Source organism: Tachyglossus aculeatus, chromosome 1 (genome assembly GCF_015852505.1).
Source record: "Tachyglossus aculeatus isolate mTacAcu1 chromosome 1, mTacAcu1.pri, whole genome shotgun sequence".
NCBI classification, from domain to species: Eukaryota; Metazoa; Chordata; class Mammalia; order Monotremata; family Tachyglossidae; genus Tachyglossus; species Tachyglossus aculeatus.
This window is the reverse complement of record NC_052066.1, coordinates 68,411,033-68,428,355: the sequence shown is the minus strand read 5'-3', so window position 1 is coordinate 68,428,355 and position 17,323 is coordinate 68,411,033. Positions and strand designations below refer to the sequence as shown.

General features: G+C 44.0%; 1 protein-coding gene and 1 non-coding gene across 3 annotated transcripts in view; one reads left to right on the top strand and one right to left on the bottom strand.

Moving 5' to 3' along the window:
* The window catches only part of CAPN10 (calpain 10), a 52,754-nt gene extending 43,377 nt beyond the window's left edge, over positions 1-9,377 (bottom strand). For both annotated transcript variants that reach the window (XM_038743190.1, XM_038743208.1), the window contains exons 1-2: positions 9,251-9,377; positions 83-283 (exon numbers count right to left, since the gene is read on the bottom strand). In XM_038743190.1, coding sequence (XP_038599118.1) covers positions 83-235 — 153 coding nt within the window. In that variant the 5' untranslated portion in view covers positions 236-283; positions 9,251-9,377. The remainder of the gene's footprint in view (positions 1-82; positions 284-9,250) is intronic.
* Positions 9,378-14,912: 5,535 nt separating this feature from the next.
* Positions 14,913-15,050, top strand: LOC119938638. The gene has a single exon (XR_005454477.1). It is a non-coding gene; the product is annotated as a small nucleolar RNA SNORA7 (small nucleolar RNA).
* Positions 15,051-17,323: the final 2,273 nt, after the last annotated feature.

The window sequence follows — 17,323 nt, the reverse complement described above, 5'->3', positions numbered from 1 at the left end:
TGACAAAGTGGGCAGTTAACATGAGCTGCCAGAGCTCCACTCTATGTCACAGGGAAGGGCGGTCACCATTTCCTAAGGTCACCTGAGGCCGCAGCCAGGAGATGTCCCCTCTGAATTGCGCGAGTGGCGTGGAAAAGTTAAAAAAGATGGAGGACTCGCAGGCTGGAAATGTAGCGTCTTTAAATAACTGTCTCTCGGTGAAGGTCTCTCCCCCGTCGCTTGGCATTTTCAGCATTTCGGGGAGTCCTTCATCCACCCCCGAACCTCCCTGTCTTCATCCAGTCTGCAGGAGAAACAAGATTTGGACCTCGTTAAATACCATGGACTGACTTTCAACCTCTGGGAATGTGATGCCAATTTGTACTTCCCAAGCGCTTAGTACAGTGCTCTGCACATAGTAAGCGCTCAAAAAATACGATTGATTGATTGATTGATTGGGAATGTTTCGGGATCAGGCAATAAACTTAAAAGTGGAAGGAGGTCCCTCCACATTCTCCAGGATTTTCCAAACCGTGGCCTAGTGAATAGAGCATGGTCCTGGGAGGCCGAAGGACCTGAGCTCTAATCCTGGCTCTGCCACTTGTCCGCTGTGTGATCTTGGGCAAGTCGCTTCACTCCTCTGAGCCTCAGTTACCTCATCTGTAAAACGAGGATTAAGACTGTGAGCCCCACGTGGGACATGGATTGTGTTCAACCTGATTAACTTGAGTCAGAAGGACCTGGGTTCTAGTCCTGGCCCCACCACATGTCCGCTGTGTGACTTGGAGCAAGTCACTTCGCTTCTCTGTGCCTCAGTTCTCTCATCTGCAAAATCGGGATGAAAACTGTGAGCCCCACGTGGGGCAGGGACTGTGTCCAAACCTATTATCTTGTGCCTACCCCAGCACTCAGAACAGTGTTTGGCAAATAATAACAACAATAATAATAATAATAATAATAATAATGGTATTTGTTAAGCGCTTACTATGTGCAAAGCACTGTTCTAAGCGCTGGGGGGATACAAGGTGATCAAGTTGTCCCACATAGGGCTCACAGTCTTAATCCTCATTTTACAGATGAGGGAACTGAGGCACAGAGAAGTTAAGTGACTTTGCCCAAAGTCACACGGCTGACAATTGACAGAGCTGGGATTTGAACCCATGACCTCTGACCCCACAGCCCGTGCTCTTTCCACTGAGCCATGCTGCTTCGCTTAACAAATACCATTAGTATTATCTACTCCAAGATTTAGTACAATGTCTGACATATAGTATGTGCTTAACAAATACCACTATTATTATTATTATTATTATCTACAACAGGATTTAGTACAGTACCTGGCATATAGTAAGTGCTTAACAAATACTATTATTATTACTACTACTACTATTATTATTATTATCATTCAACTATCTTCAGCCCAGACTACCAATGTATACTGAGACTCAACCATCAATCAATCAATCGTATTTATTGAGAGCTTACTGCGTGCAGAGCACTGTACTAAGCGCTTGGGAAGCACAAGTTGGCAGCACATAGAGACGGTCCCTACCCAACAGTGGGCTCACAGTCTAGAAGGGGGAAACAGAGAACAAAACCAAACATATTAACAAAATAAAATCAATCATATTTATTGCGCGCTTACTGTGTGCAGAGCACTGTACTAAGCGCTTGGGAAGCACAAGTTGGCAGCACATAGAGACGGTCCCTACCCAACAGTGGGCTCACAGTCTAGAAGGGGGAGACAGAGAACAAAACCAAACATATTAACAAAATAAAATCAATCAATCAATCATATTTATTGACCACTTCCTGCGTACAGAGCACTGCACTAAGTGCTTGGGAAGCACAAGTTGGCAACATCATCATCATCAATCGTATTTATTGAGTGCTTACTGTGTGCAGAGCACTGTACTAAGCGCTTGGGAAGTACAAGTTGGCAACATATAGGGACAGTCCCTACCCAACAGTGGGCTCACAGTCTAGAAGGGGGAGACAGAGAACAAAACAAAGCATATTAACAAAATAAAATAAATAGAATAGATATGTACAAGTAAAATAGAGTAATAAATATGTACAAAGATATATACATATATACCGGTGCTGTGGGGAGGGGAAGGAGGTAAGGTGGGGGGGATGGAGAGGGGGACGAGGGGGAGAGGAAGGAGGGGGCTCAGTCTGGGAAGGCCTCCTATGACTTTCCCAAACCATGACTGATTGAGCTCAGTTATGCTGCTATACAATGCTTAAAGTATACCATAAAAAAAATTTAAAAAGGCTCAAAGCTTGGAATCCGCACCCTGTATACCCCTAGTCATATCCAGCTAATCATAAAATCTCACATCACACGACCTACATGCTCAAACAGATGAAATCAATGCTCTTTCCCTGAGGAATTTGGAATTTTAGCCCAGAACTGCAGCCAGCCGGCCACCTGACTGAAATCCTAGTAAAAGACAACCCTGCGGATTTTATCCCAGGGCCATGTACTCCCGGAGGACTTTCCCTAATTACAGTAAAATAGGAGGAGGCTGGCTTGGACAGAAAGTGGCTGAGAAGAACCGAAGTAATAAGAAAGGAAAAGAAGCAGTAGGGCCTAGTGGAAAGAGCCTGGAAATCAGAGGACCTGGGATTTAATCCCAGCCCCACTGTTTGTTCGCTGTGTGTGGCCTTGGGCCTGACTTCTCTGTGCCTCAGTTACCTCATCTGTAAAATGGGGATTGAGACCATGAGCCCCATGTGGGACATAATCGGGTTGGGCACTTTGTATCTGCCTCATTGCTTTGAACAGTACCTGGCACAAAGTAAGTAACTATTTCTTAAAATTAACACTCCCATAAAAAAAAACCCTGAACTTCTCTATGCCTCAGTCATCAGGGAAGCAGTGTGGCTCAGGGAAAGAGCCTGGGCTTGGGAGTCAGAGGTCATGGGTTCTAATCCCGGCTCCGCCACTTGTCAGCTGGGTGACTTTGGGCAAGTCACTTCATTTCTCTGTGTCTCAGTGACCTCATCTGTAATAGCTCCCTTCAAGGCCCTACTGAGAGCTCACCTCCTCCAGGAGGCCTTCCCACACTGAGCCCCCTCCTTCCTCTCCCCCTCCTCCGCCTCTCCATCCCCCCCGCCTTACCTCCTTCCCTTCCCCACAGCACCTGTATATATGTATTTATTATTTATTACTCTATTTATTTAACTTGTACATATCTATTCTATTTATTTTATTCTGTTAGTATGTTTGGTTTTGTTCTCTGTCTCCCCCTTCTAGACTGTGAGCCCACTGTTGGGTAGGGACTGTCTCTATATGTTGCCAACTCGTATTTCCCAAGTACTTAGTACAGTGCTCTAAGCGCTTAATAAATACGATTGATTGATTGATTAAAATGGGGATTAAGACTGTGAGCTCCACAGGGGCCAACCTGATTATCTTGTATTTCCCCTAGTGCTTAGAACAGTGCTTGGCACATGGTAAGTGCTTAGCAAATACCATTATTATTATTAATTATTATCACATCTGTAAAATGGGATTAAGGCTGTAAACCCTATGTGGCCAAGGAATGAGTCCAGCCTGATTGTCTTGTATCTACCCTAGTGCTTAGTACAGTGCCTGTTACCTAGTAAGTATTTAACATCTTTTAGACTGTGAGCCCACTGTTGGGTAGGGACTGTCTCTATATGTTGCCAACTTGTATTTCTCAAGCGCTTAGTACAGTGCTCTGCACACAGTAAGCGCTCAATAAATACGATTGATTGATTGATGTACCAAGAAAAAAAGGCACAGCCTGAGGCAACAAAGAGGCGGCAAACAGATACAGTGTGGCTCAGTGGAAAGAGCCCGGGCTTTGGAGCCAAAGGTCATGGGTTCAAATCCTGCCTCCACCAATTGTCAGCTGTGTGACTTTGGGAAAGTCACTTCACTTCTCTGGGCCTCAGTTCCCTCATCTGTAAAATGGGGATGAAGACTGTGAGACCCCCATGGGACAGCCTGATCACCTTGTAACCTCCCCAGCGCTTAGAACAGTGCTTTGCACATAGTAAGCGCTTAATAAATGCCATCATTATCATTATTACCATCCGAGGAAGGAAAAAGATGATGAAGTGGACTGTAAACTTGTGGGCAAAGAACGTTTCTACCAACTCCGTTGCACTGTCCTCTCTCAAGCGCTTAGTACAGCACTCTCTGCACATAGCAAGCATCCAATAAATCCAATTGATTGATCGGGTCTATTTATAACGTCCCTAGGAAAGCATGTCCGCAAATTGTGTATGCAGCTATAATTTTATATTATAAAACCTGTATATATGTATATATGTTTGTACATATTTATTACTCTATTTATTTATTTATTTTACTCGTACATATCTATTCTATTTATTTTACTTTGTTAATATGTTTGGTTTTGTTCTCTGTCTCCCCCTTCTAGACTGTGAGCCCACTGTTGGGTAGGGACTGTCTCTATATGTTGCCAACTTGTACTTCCCAAGCGCTTAGTACAGTGCTCTGCACACAGTAAGTGCTCAATAAATACAATTGATTGATTGATTGATTCTGATGCTATTGATGCTTGCCCACTTATTTTGTTTTGTTGTCTGTCTCCCTCTTCTAGACTGTGAGCCCGTTGTTGGGTAGGGACCATCTCTATCTGTTGCCGAATTGTGCTTTCCAAGCGCTTAGTACAGCGCTCTGCACACAGTAAGCGCTCAATAAATAAATACAACTGAATGAATGAATGAATTGAACCTACCTCCCTTCCTTCTCTTCCCGTCTGTTGCACTGTCCTCTCCCGAGAGCTTAGTACAGTACTCTCGGCACACAGCAAGCGCTCAATAATAATAATGGCATTTCACAGCGCTTGGCACACAGTAAGCGCTTAAATCCCATCATTATTATTTATTATTTAAGAAGCAGCGCGGCTTAGTGGAAAGAGCCCGGGCTTGGGAGTCAGAGGTCAGGGGTTCGAATACCAGCTCCGCTGCTTGTCAGCTGTGTGACTCTGGGCAAGTCACTTGCCTTCTCTGTGCCTCAGTTACCTCATCTGTAAAATGGGGATTAAGACTGTGAGCACCATGTGGTACAACCTTATTACCTTGTATCTATCCCAGTGCTTAGAACAGTGCTTGGCACATAGTAAGCGCTATTTCTAGACTGTGAGCCCATTGTTGGGGAGGGACCGTCTCTATATGTTGCCGACTTGTATTTCCCAAGCGCTCAGTACACCGCTGTGCACAAAGTAAGCACTCAATAAATACGATTGAATGAACGAATGAACAAATACCATCATTATTATTATCAAAACGTCCCTAGGAAAGCATGAGCGTTATTTGAACCGACCTCCCTTCCTTCCCTTCCCACCTGTTGCCCTGTCCTCTCCCAAGCGCTTAGTACAGTGCTCTCTGCACACAGCAAGCGCTGGAGCAATACCATCGATTGATTGATTGATTGATGTATAGATGGGCTCTATTATAAGGTCCCTAGGAAAGCAGGAGAAGCAGCATGGCTTAGAAGAAAGAGCCCGGGCTTGGGAGTCAGAGGTCATGGGTTCTAATCCTGGCTCCGCCGCTTGTCAGCTGTGTGACTTTGGGCAAGTCACTTGACTTCTCTGTGCCTCAGTTACCTCATCTGTAAAATGGGGATGAAGACTGTGAGCCTCACGTGGGACAACCTCGATGACCATGTAACCAGCCCAGTGCTTAGAACAGTGCTTAGCACATAGTAAGCGCTTAACAAATACTATTATTATTATTATTATTACTATTATTATAACATCTGTAGGAAAGCATGACCGCTAATTAAACCGAACTTCCTTCCTTCTCTTCCCAACGCCCATCTCCTATCTGAATGAATGAATCTGTTGCCCTGTCCTCTCCCGAGCGCTTAGTACAGTGCTCTCTGCACACAGCAAGCGCTGGAGCCATACCACCGATTGATGTATAGATAGGATCCTTACTCCAGTGCTCTGCACACAGTAAGCAGGATGAATTCATTCATTCAATCGTATTTATCGAGCGCTTACTGTGTGCAGAGCACCGTACTAAGCGCTTGGGAAGTCCAAGTCGGCAGCATATAAAGACGGTCCCTACCCAACAACGGGCTCACAGTCTAGAAGGGGGAGACAGACAACAAAACAAAACATGCAGACAGGTGTCAAAAATCGTCAGAACAAATAGAATTATAGCTCATAGACACGTCATTAATAATATAGAGTAATAAATATGTACAAGTAAAATAAATAGAGTAATAAATCTGTACAAATTAGGCAAGTCACTTCACTTCCCCGGGCCTCAGTTTCCTCATCTATAAAATGGGGGTGAAGAATGTGAGCTTTTAGACTGTGAGCCCCTTTTAGACTGTGAGCCCACTGTTGGGTAGGGACTGTCTCTATATGTTGCCAATTTGTACTTCCCAACCGCTTAGTACAGTGCTCTGCACATAGTAAGCGCTCAATAAATACGACTGATGATGATGATGAGCTCCCCCCCGAGGGACAACCTGATCACCTTGTAACCTCCCCAGTGCTTAGAACAGTGCTTGGCACATAGTAAGCGCTTAATAAACGCTATCATTATTAGTAATACTGTAACCTCCGCAGCGCTTAGAACAGTGCTTGGCACATAGTCAACGCTTAATAAATGCTATCATTATTATTAATACTGTAACCTCTCCAGCGCCTAGAACAGTGCTTGGCACATAGTAAGCGCTTAACAAATGCTATCATTATTATTACTATTACTTAATAAATCCATATCATTCAAGCATTCATTCAATCGTATTTATTGAGCGCTATCATTATTATTATTATTACTGTAACCTCCCCCCTCCTACCTTAATAAAGCGCATAATAAATGCTATCATTATTATTATTAATGTAACCTCCCCAGCGCTTAGAACAGCGCTTGGCACATTGTAAACGCTTAATAAACGCTATCATTATTAGTAATACTGTAACCTCCCCAGCGCTTAGAACAGTGCTTGGCACATAGTCAACGCTTAATAAATGCTATCATTATTATTAATACTGTAACCTCTCCAGCGCCTAGAACAGTGCTTGGCACATAGTAAGCGTTTAACAAATGCTATCATTATTATTACTATTACTTAATAAATCCTATCATTCAAGCATTCATTCAATCGTATTTATTGAGCGCTATCATTATTATTATTATTACTGTAACCTCCCCAGCGCTTAGAACAGTGCTTGGCACATAGTAACCACTTAATAAATGCTATCATTATTATTATTACTGTAACCTCCCCAGCGCTTAGAACAGTGCTTGGCACATAGCAACTGCTTAATAAATACTATCATTCATTCATTCAATCGTATTTATTGAGCGCTATCATTATTATTACTACTGCAACTTCCCCAGCGCTTAGAACAGTGCTTGGCACATTGTATACCGCTTAATAAATGCTATCATTATTATTATTACTGTAACCTCCCCAGTGCTTAGAACAGTGCTTGGCACATATTAACCGCTTAATAAATACTTTCACTCATTCAATCGTATTTATTGAGTGCTATCATTACTATTATTACTGTAACCTCCCCAGCGCTTAGAATAGTGCTTGGCACATAGTAAGCGCTTAATAAATGCTATCATTATTATTATTACTGTAACCTCCCCAGCGCTTAGAACAGTGCTTGGCACATAGTAAGCGCTTAATAAATGCTATCATTATTATTATTATTGTAACCTACCCAGCGCTTAGAACAGTGCTTGGCACATAGTATACTGCTTAATAAATGCTATCATTATTATTATTACTGTAACCTTCCCAGCACTTAGAACAGTGCTTGGCACATAGTAAGCGCTTAATAAATGCTACCACTATTTTTATTACTGTAACCTTCCCAGCGCTTAGAACAGTGCTTGGCACATAGTAACCACTTAATAAATACTATCATTCATTCATTCAATCATATTTATTGAGCGCTATCATTATTATTATTACTGTAACCTCCCCAGCGCTTAGAATAGTGCTTGGCACATAGTAAGCGCTTAATAAATGCTATCATTATTATTATTACTGTAACCTCCCCAGCGCTTAGAACAGTGCTTGGCACATAGTAAGCGCTTAATAAATGCTATCATTATTATTATTATTACTGTAACCTCCCCAGCGCTTAGAACAGTGCTTGGCACATAGTATACTGCTTAATAAATGCTATCATTATTATTATTACTGTAACCTCCCCAGCACTTAGAACAGTGCTTGGCACATAGTAAGTGCTTAATAAATGCTACCACTATTTTTATTACTGTAACCTCCCCAGCGCTTAGAACAGTGCTTGGCAAATAGTAACCACTTAATAAATACTATCATTCATTCATTCAATCATATTTATTGAGCGCTATCATTATTATTATTACTGTAACCTCCCCAGCGTTTAGAACAGTGCTTGGCACATAGTAAACGCTTAATAAATGCTATCATTATTATTAATACTGTAACCTCCCCAGCGCCTGGAACAGTGCTTGGCACATAGTAAGCGCTTAACAAATGCTATCATTATTATTACTATTACTTAATAAATACTATCATTCAATCATTCATTCAATCGTATTTATTGAGCACTATAATTATTATTATTATTACTGTAACCTCCCCAACGCTTAGAACAGTGCTTGGCACATAGTAAGCGCTTAATAAATGCTATCATTATTATTATTATTACTGTAACCTCCCCAGCGCTTAGAACAGTGCTTGGCACATAGTAAGCGCTTAATAAATGCTATCATTATCATTACTACTGTAACCTCCCCAGCGCTTAGAACAGTGCTTGGCACATAGTAAGCGCTTAATAAATGCTACCCCTATTTTTATTACTGTAACCTCCCCAGCGCTTAGAACAGTGCTTGACACACAGTAAGCGCTTAATAAATGCTATCATTATTATTACTACTGTAACCTCCCCAGCGCTTAGAACAGTGCTTGACACATAGTAAGCGCTTAATAAATGCTATCATTATTATTACTACTGTAACCTCCCCAGCGCTTAGAACAGTGCTTGGCACATAGTAAACGCTTAATAAATGCTATCATTATTATTACTACTGTAACCTCCCCAGCGCTTAGAACAGTGCTTGACACATAGTAAGCGCTTAATAAATGCTATCATTATTATTACTACTGTAACCTCCCCAGCGCTTAGAACAGTGCTTGGCACATAGTAAGCGCTTAATAAATGCCACCATTATCATTATTATTAGGTCCCTAGGAAAGCATTTATTGTTATAAGGTCCCTAGGAAAGCATGACCGCCAATGGAACTTACCTGCGTTCCTGCCTTTCATTCCTTCATTCAATCTCCTTGATTGAGCGCTAGCTGTGTGCAGAGCACTGTGCTAAGCGCTTGGGGGAGGACAAATGGGTAACCAAGTGGGGGCTCGGCCGCCTTTCCTCCCTCCCACCCATCGCACCATCCTAGGCCTCACCGGGCCGCCGCCTCGTTGCCCCGGCAACCAGGCTCCCCCTCCCATCCTCTCCGCGTCCCAGCCTATCGGAGCCGCCCGTTCGAGGCACGTGACCCGCCCCGACCAATCGCGTCCCTCGCCATCACCGGGTCGGCCTAGAAGAAAGGGCTTGGCATGACCGTTGCTCCCAGAATGCAATGCTCCTTCCCATGGGGCTCTGGTCAATCAATCAATCAATCAATCAATCAATCAATCGTATTTATTGAGCTATTACTGTGTGCAGAGCACTGTACTAAGCGCTTGGGAAGCCCAAGTTGACAACATATAGAGACAGTCCCTACCCAACAGCCCTACCCCCATCAGGGGCTGGCTGTTATACGTCCCCAGGCTTTTAGTACATTGCTCTGCACACAGTAAGAACTCAATAAATAATAATAATAATAATGGCATTTATTAAGCTTTTACTATGTGCAAAGCACTGTTCTAAGCGCTGGGGAATTGACAAGGTTGTCCCACGTGGGGCTTACAGTCTTAATCCCCATTTTACAGAGGAGGGAACTGAGGCCCAGAGAATTGACTTGGCCAAAGTCACACAGCTAACAAGCGGCAGAGCCGGGATTTGAACCGATGACCTCTGACTTCAAAGCCCGGGCTCTTTCCGCTGAGCCACGCTGCTTCCCTACTTCCCAAGCGCTTAGTACAGTGCTCTGCCCACAGTAAGCGCTCAATAAATACAACGGAATGAATGAAGCACTGTTCTAAGCGCTGAGGGGGTTACAAGTTGATCAGGTTGTCCCCCGCGGGGCTCACAGTCTTCATCCCCATTTTACAGATGGAACTGAGGCCCAGAGAAGTGAAGTGACTTGCCCAAGGTCACACAGCTGACAAGCGGCGGAGCTGGGATTTGAACCCCTGACCTCTGACTCCAAAGCCCGGGCTCTTGCCACTGAACCACACTGCTTCTCTATACTGTACTATACTATACTGTAATATACTATATACTATCCTATTCCCAAGCGCTTAGTACAGTGCTCTACACACAGTAAGCGCTCAATAAATAAAGCGCTTAGAACAGTGCTTTGCACATAGTAAGTGCTTAATAAATGCCATTATTATTATTACTATTATTATTAATAAAGACGATTGACTGAGTCACAGGGTGATATTGGCCCATATTCCTCTGCTCCTTCGGGTCAGCCAAGATGGCACCAGGCTTCTAGTTTCTTGTGGAAAACCCTTGACTGCTCATAGTAAAGCATTCATTCATTCATTCAATTATATTTATTGAGCGCTTACTGTGTGCAAAGCACTGTACTAAACACTTGGGAAGTACAAGTTGGCAACATATAGAGACGGTCCCTACCCAACGGTGGGCTCACAGTCTAGAAGGGGGAGACAGAGAATAAAACAAAACATATTAACAAAATAAAATAAATAGAATAGTAAATACGTACAAGTAAAATAAATTAATTAATTTATTTATTATTCCTCTGCTCCTTTGGGCCAGCCAAGATGGCGCCGGGCTTCTAGTTTCCTGTGGGAATCCCTTGACTGCTGATAATAAAGCAATGTCAGCACAGGTATAATGCCAACTTAGAGAAGCAGCGTGGCTCAGTGGAAAGAGCACGGGCTTGGGAATCAGAGGTCGTGGGTTCTAGTTCCGGCTCTGTCACTTGTCGGCTGGGTGACTTTGGGCAAGTCACTTAACTTCTCTGTGCCTCAGTTGCCTCATCTGTAAAAAGTGGGGATTAAGATTGTGAGCCCCACGTGGGACAACCTGATCATCTTGTATCCCCCCAGCGCTTAGAACAGTGCTTTGCACATAGTAAGCGCTTAACAAATGCCATAATTATTACTGCCAACTTGTACTTCCCAAGCACTTAGTACAGTGCTCTGCACACAGTAAGCGCTCAATAAATACTATTGAACGAACGAACTTGGAAGTACAAGTTGACAACATATAGAGACGGTCCCTACCCAACAGTGGGCTCACAGTCTAGAGGGGGGAGACAGAGAACAAAACAAAACATATTAACAAAATAAAACAAATAGAATAAATATGTACAAATAAAATAGAGTAATAAATATGTACAAACATATATACATATATACAGGTGCTGTGGGGAGAGGACGGAGGTAAGGCAGGGGGGTTGGGGAGGGGGAGGAGGGGGAGCATCTCCAAGCGCTTAGTACAGTGCTCTGCACACAGTAAGAACTCAATAAAGCGTTTAGAACAGTGCTTTGTACACAGTAAGCGCTTAATAAATATCATCATCATTATTATTATTAATAAAGACGATTGACTGAGTTACAGGGTGATATTGGCCCATATTCCTCTGCTCCTTTGGGTCAGCCAAGATGGCACCGGGCTTCTAGTTTCCTGTGGGAATCCCTTGACTGCTCATAGTAAAGCAATGTCAGCACAGGTATAATGCCAGCTTGTACTTCCCAAGCGCTTAGTACAGTGCTCTGCACACAGTAAGAACTCAATAAAGCGCTTAGAACAGTGCTTTGCACATAGTAAGCACTTAATAAATGCCATTATTATTACTATTATTATTAATAAAGACGATTGACTGAGTCACAGGGTGATATTGGCCCATATTCCTCTGCTCCTTTGGGTCAGCCACGATGGCGCCGGGCTTCTAGTTTCCTGTGGGAATCCCTTGACTGCTCATAGTAAAGCAATGTCAGCACAAGTCTAATGCCAACTTGTTTGCCAACTTGTACTTCCCAAGCGCTTAGTACAGTGCTCTGCACACAGTAAGCGATCAATAAATAGGATTGAATGAATTAATGAATGAACTCTCCACTAATAATAATAATAATGATGATGGCATTTATTAAGCGCTTACTACGTGCAGAGCACTGTTCTAAGCGCTGGGGAGTTACAAGAAGCACAAGAAGCAGCATGGCTCAGTGGAAAGAGCCCAGGTTTTGAAGTCAGAGGTCACGGGTTTGAATCCCAGCTCTGCCAATTGTCAGCTGTGTGACTTTGGGCAAGTCACTTCACTTCTCTGTGCCTCAGTTACCTCATCTGAAAAATGGGGATTAAGACTGTGAGGGCCCCGTGGGACAACCTGATCACCTTGTAACCTCCCCAGCGCTTAGAACAGTGCCATGCACATAGTAAAGCGCTTAATAAATGCCATCATCATTATTATTATTACAAGGTGATCAGGTTGTCCCACGGGGGGCTCACAGTCTTAATCCCCATTTTACAGATGAGGGAACTGAGGCACAGAGAAGTTAAGTGACTTGCCCAAAGTCACACAGCTGACAATTGGCGGAGTGGGATTTGAACCCATGACCTCTGACTCCAAAGCCCTTGCTCTTTCCACTGAGCCGCGCTGCTTCTCTAGTCTGTTAGCGCCTTGTGGGCAGGGAACATGTCCACCAACTCTTTTGTATTTTATTCCCCAAAGCACTCAGTGCAGTGCTCTGCACCCAGGGGTAGATACAAGCTAAACAGGTTCAGTTCATTCATTCATTCGCTCGTATTTATTGAACACTTATTGTGTGCAGAGCACTCATTCATTCATTCAATCATATTTATTGAGCGCTTACTGTGTGCAGAGCACTGTACTAAGCGCTTGGGAAGTACAAGTTGGCAACATATAGAGACGGTCCCTACCCAACAACGGGCTCACAGTCTAAAAGGGGGAGACAGACAACAAAACAAAACATGTGGACAGGTGTCATCAGAATAAATAGAAATAAAACTAGATAATAATAATAATAATGGTATTTGTTAAGCGCTTATACTATGTGCCAAGCACTGTTCTAAGCGCTGGGGAGGTTACAAGATGATCAGGTTGTCTCACGGGGGGCTCACAGTCTTCATCCCCATTTTACAGTTGAGGTAACTGAGGCACAGAGAATAATAATAATAATGATGATGGTGCTTGTAAAGCTAGATGCACATCATTAACAAAATAAATAGAATAGTAAATATGTACAAGTAAAATAAATAAAGTAATAAATCTGTACAAACATATATACAGGTGCTGTGGGGAAGGGAAGGAGGTAGGGCGGGGGGGGTGGGGAGGAGGAGAGGAAGAAGGGGGCTCAGTCTGGGAAGGCCTCTTGGAGGAGGTGAGCTCTCAGTAGGTTTTTCTCAGTGATTTTTGATATCAAGCCTTTTGATTTGGTTTTGCCTAGAACATCACCCTAAAATGAGATTCATATTAATTTTTTCACTTAGCAGAAGCATTAAAAAAAGCTACTGGTTTTTCAGTTTAAAAAGATACTGTATCTTCCATGGCTGACATTAGAGCCAGCATATATGGTGGTGTGAAAAAGGCCTGAAGTCATTTATTCACTACTTCGGTACAGTGTCACATGGAAAGTGACATTTACTGTGGATTAGCAGGAAAATCCTCTCCAGCTGGTTGCCTTTTCAAATTTATGCAGAAAAGCAAGAAATATGGGCTGTGGATTAACCTTCTAAATATTTAAGTCTTACTACATGCAGACCACTGCACAACGGACTTGGAAGAGTACACGAAGTAGAAGACATGTCCCCTTGGCCTCAACTTTGCAGTTGAACAGAAAAATCCTTATTCTGCTTATTTTGTGTTCGTATATTTTAGATTCTAGGCAACACTATGCCTTGTTTGCTTAATTTGGGATCATTCTATGAATGAATGGGTACTTAATTTGCTTTTGAGTGTCCTCACTCTGTCTTCCAATCCTCTTGCGTGGCTTAGTGGAAACAGCACGAGCTTGGGAGTAGGAGGACGTGGGCTCTAATCCCGGCTCTGCCATTTGTCTGCTGTGTGACCTTGGGCAAGTCACTTCACTTCTCTGGGCCTCAGTTCCCTTATCTGTAAAATGGGGATTGAGACTGTGAGCCCCATGTGGGACAACCTGAGCACTGTACTAAGCGCTTGGAAAGTGCCAAGGAAGGATTGGACACAGGCCCTGTCCCACATACTAATAATATTAGTATTTACTAATATTTAGTATCTATTGAGCCACGCAAAAGGGAACCGAGCCCTGAAGAACTCCCACATTTGGAAGATGGGAGACAGAGGAGGTGTCTCTGAGGCTCTGAGGCTGAGCAGTGATAACAGGAGGAAGCAGCATGGCTCAGTGGAAAGAGCCCAGGCTTTGGAGTCAGAGGTCATGGGTTCACATCCCGGCTCCGCCAATTGTCAGCTGTGTGACTTTGGGCAAGTTACTTCACTTCTCTGTGCCTCAGTTACCTCACCTGTAAAATGGGGATGAAGACTGTGAGCCCCTGTGGGACAACCTGATCACCTTGTAACCTCCCCAGCGCTTAGAACAGTGCTTTGCACATAGTAAGCGCTTAATAAATTCCATTATTATTATTATAAGGGACCCTGGAGAGACGGTGCCAGTGAAACCAAGGTTGGATAATAATAATAATAATAATAATAATAATGATGGCATTTGTTAAGCCATCTCTCCTGGATAATGTTTCCAGGAGAATGGGTGGCCCATAGTGTCAAAGGCAGCAGAGAAGTAGGGGAGGATTAGGATGGAGTAGGGGCTGTTGGACTCCTCTCAGGGTCACACCTGGAGAGTTTCCAGTCCTCTACCAGTCTCGGCTATGGAAGGGAGAGCCAAGCAGAGGCCTGTCCATACCATTCCTAGCTTGGGCAGTGGCTAGCGAGTGGCAGGCAATCTGCTACAAGTCAAAACTCACCCATGCTGGGCAGCAGCGGCACAGGAGAGAGTCAAGGGCGGAGACTCGAATTTACTGCGCAGAAGGCAGCAATGGTTAAACAACTTCCCTATTTTTACCAAGAAAACTCTATGGATCCACTACCAGAACGATTGCAGATGGAGAGCGGGGCATTCCGGGAGAGATGTGTCCGTGGTGTCGGAAACGACTCAATGGCGTAAGACAAGAGGCTGTTGGATTTGGCAAGAAGGCCAGAGGGGACCTTAGAGAGGGCAGGGTCTGTGCAGTGAAGGGGACAGAAACCACATTGGATGGGATAAAGGAGGGAATTAGAAGGCTGCATGTGTAGACACCTCGCTTAAGGAGTTTGCAGAATGGTAGGAGGGAAATGGGGCAATCACTGGAGGGAGGAGGGAGGTCAAGGGAGGGGTTTTTTAAGGGGGGATAGGGGACATATGTGAGCATGTTTGAAAGCACCAGTGAAGGAGCCACTGGAAAGCAGCATGGCCTACTGCATGGGCCTGGGCGCCAGAAGGACCTGGGTTCTCATCCCAACTCTGCCACTTGTCTGCTGTGTGACCTTGGTCAAGTCACTTCACTTCTCTGGGCCTCAGTTACCTCATCTGTAAAATAAAGATTAAGACGGCGAGCCCCACTTGGGACAGGGGCTGTGTCCAACCCGATTTACTTCTACTTCAGAGCTTATTCCAGTGTCCAGGATATAGTAAGCGCTTAACAAACACCATAAAAAAGTGAATGGTTGAAGATGGCAGTCAGGGTGAGAAGAAGGGAGGGGGCAAGTGTTTTGAGAAGGAGCACAGGGACAGGGTGGGAGTTGCAGATGGAGGGGGTCTGCTCATTCTAGCGTTGTATCCCGAGAGCTTGGTGCAGTCTTTGGCACAGAAGAGGTGCTCAATAAGTATTATTGATTGGCTGATTGACAGAGATGGAACAAAGAGGTGCAAGGAGGGGATACTGCTAGCCTCCTTTCTTTCCCTCTAGTTCCCCGCCACTGAGACTAATTCTTGCGAGCTAACTTCTCTCGGATTTTCTAGGGCAAAGTTTCCAAGCAAGCCATAGCAGAGCCCACAAGGCCGTTCTGAACAAAGCTTTTCTTGTGAGGATTTTTCCCGGCCTACGCAGAAAAGGTCCCCACTGGGAGAGCATGTCCCAAAGTGAGTGGGCGATCAGGAAAGAAAACCTCTCTTTAGAGATTTTATGGTCACTGGGGGACGTGATTTTATTATACCATATTCTACAGCAGATGTGACTGTGTGTGTCTGTAGCGTGGGCTTGTCAAATAATAATTATTATTATTATTATGGTATTTGTTGAGAGCTTACTATGAACCAGGCACTATATTAAATGCTGGGGTGGATATGAGCAAATCGGGTTGGACACAGTCTCTGTCCTACGTGGGGCTCACAGCCTCAATCCCCGTTTAACAGATGAGGTAACTGAGGCACAGAGAAGTGAAGTGATTTGCCCAAGGTCACCCAGCAGACAAGTGGCGGAGCTGTGAGCCCGCTGTTGGGTAGGGACCATCTCTATATGTTGCTTCTCTAAAGGCTAGTTGATTGTTCATGGGTCCGGGTAAGGAAGTTGCTGAAGCTTCGGGAGTGATTTTTGGAAGACCTCCGGGTAGGTGTTTTCCCTCAAGACATCTCTTACTGTATTCATGTTTTAGTTCAGGTGGAGGGCTAATCTGTATGCCTAAAAAATGTCACTGCCTCTCCAATATCCAATGTCAATCAGTCATTGGTATTTATTGAGTGCTTACTGTGTGCACTGTGTACTTAGTACTGTGTGTACCAAGTAATCGGGATTGGATAATACAACAGAGTTGGTAGAAACCGAAGATCTTTGGATTTTTAATAGGTTTACAATGCCCACCTTCCCTCCCTTCTCAGGAGCCTAATTTCCAGCACAATGAATCCGTTTCCTTCAGAGAAGCCATGTGGTGCAGTGGAAAGGGCAGAGGATTAGAAGTCAGGAGACCTGGTTCTAATAATAATGATGGTATTTGCTAAGTGCTTATTATGTGCCAAGCACTGTTCTAAGCACTGAGGTAGATACAAGGTAATCATGTTGTCCCACGTGGGGCTCAGCCTAAAATCCCCATTGTACAGACGAGGTGACTGAGGCACGGAGAAATTAAGTGACTTGCCCAAGGTCACACAGCAGAGAAGCAGTGGTGTTAGGATTAGAAACCAGGTCCTCTGACTCCCAAGCCTGTGCTCTTTCCACTGGTATTCGTTAAGCACTTACTACATGCTTTTAGACT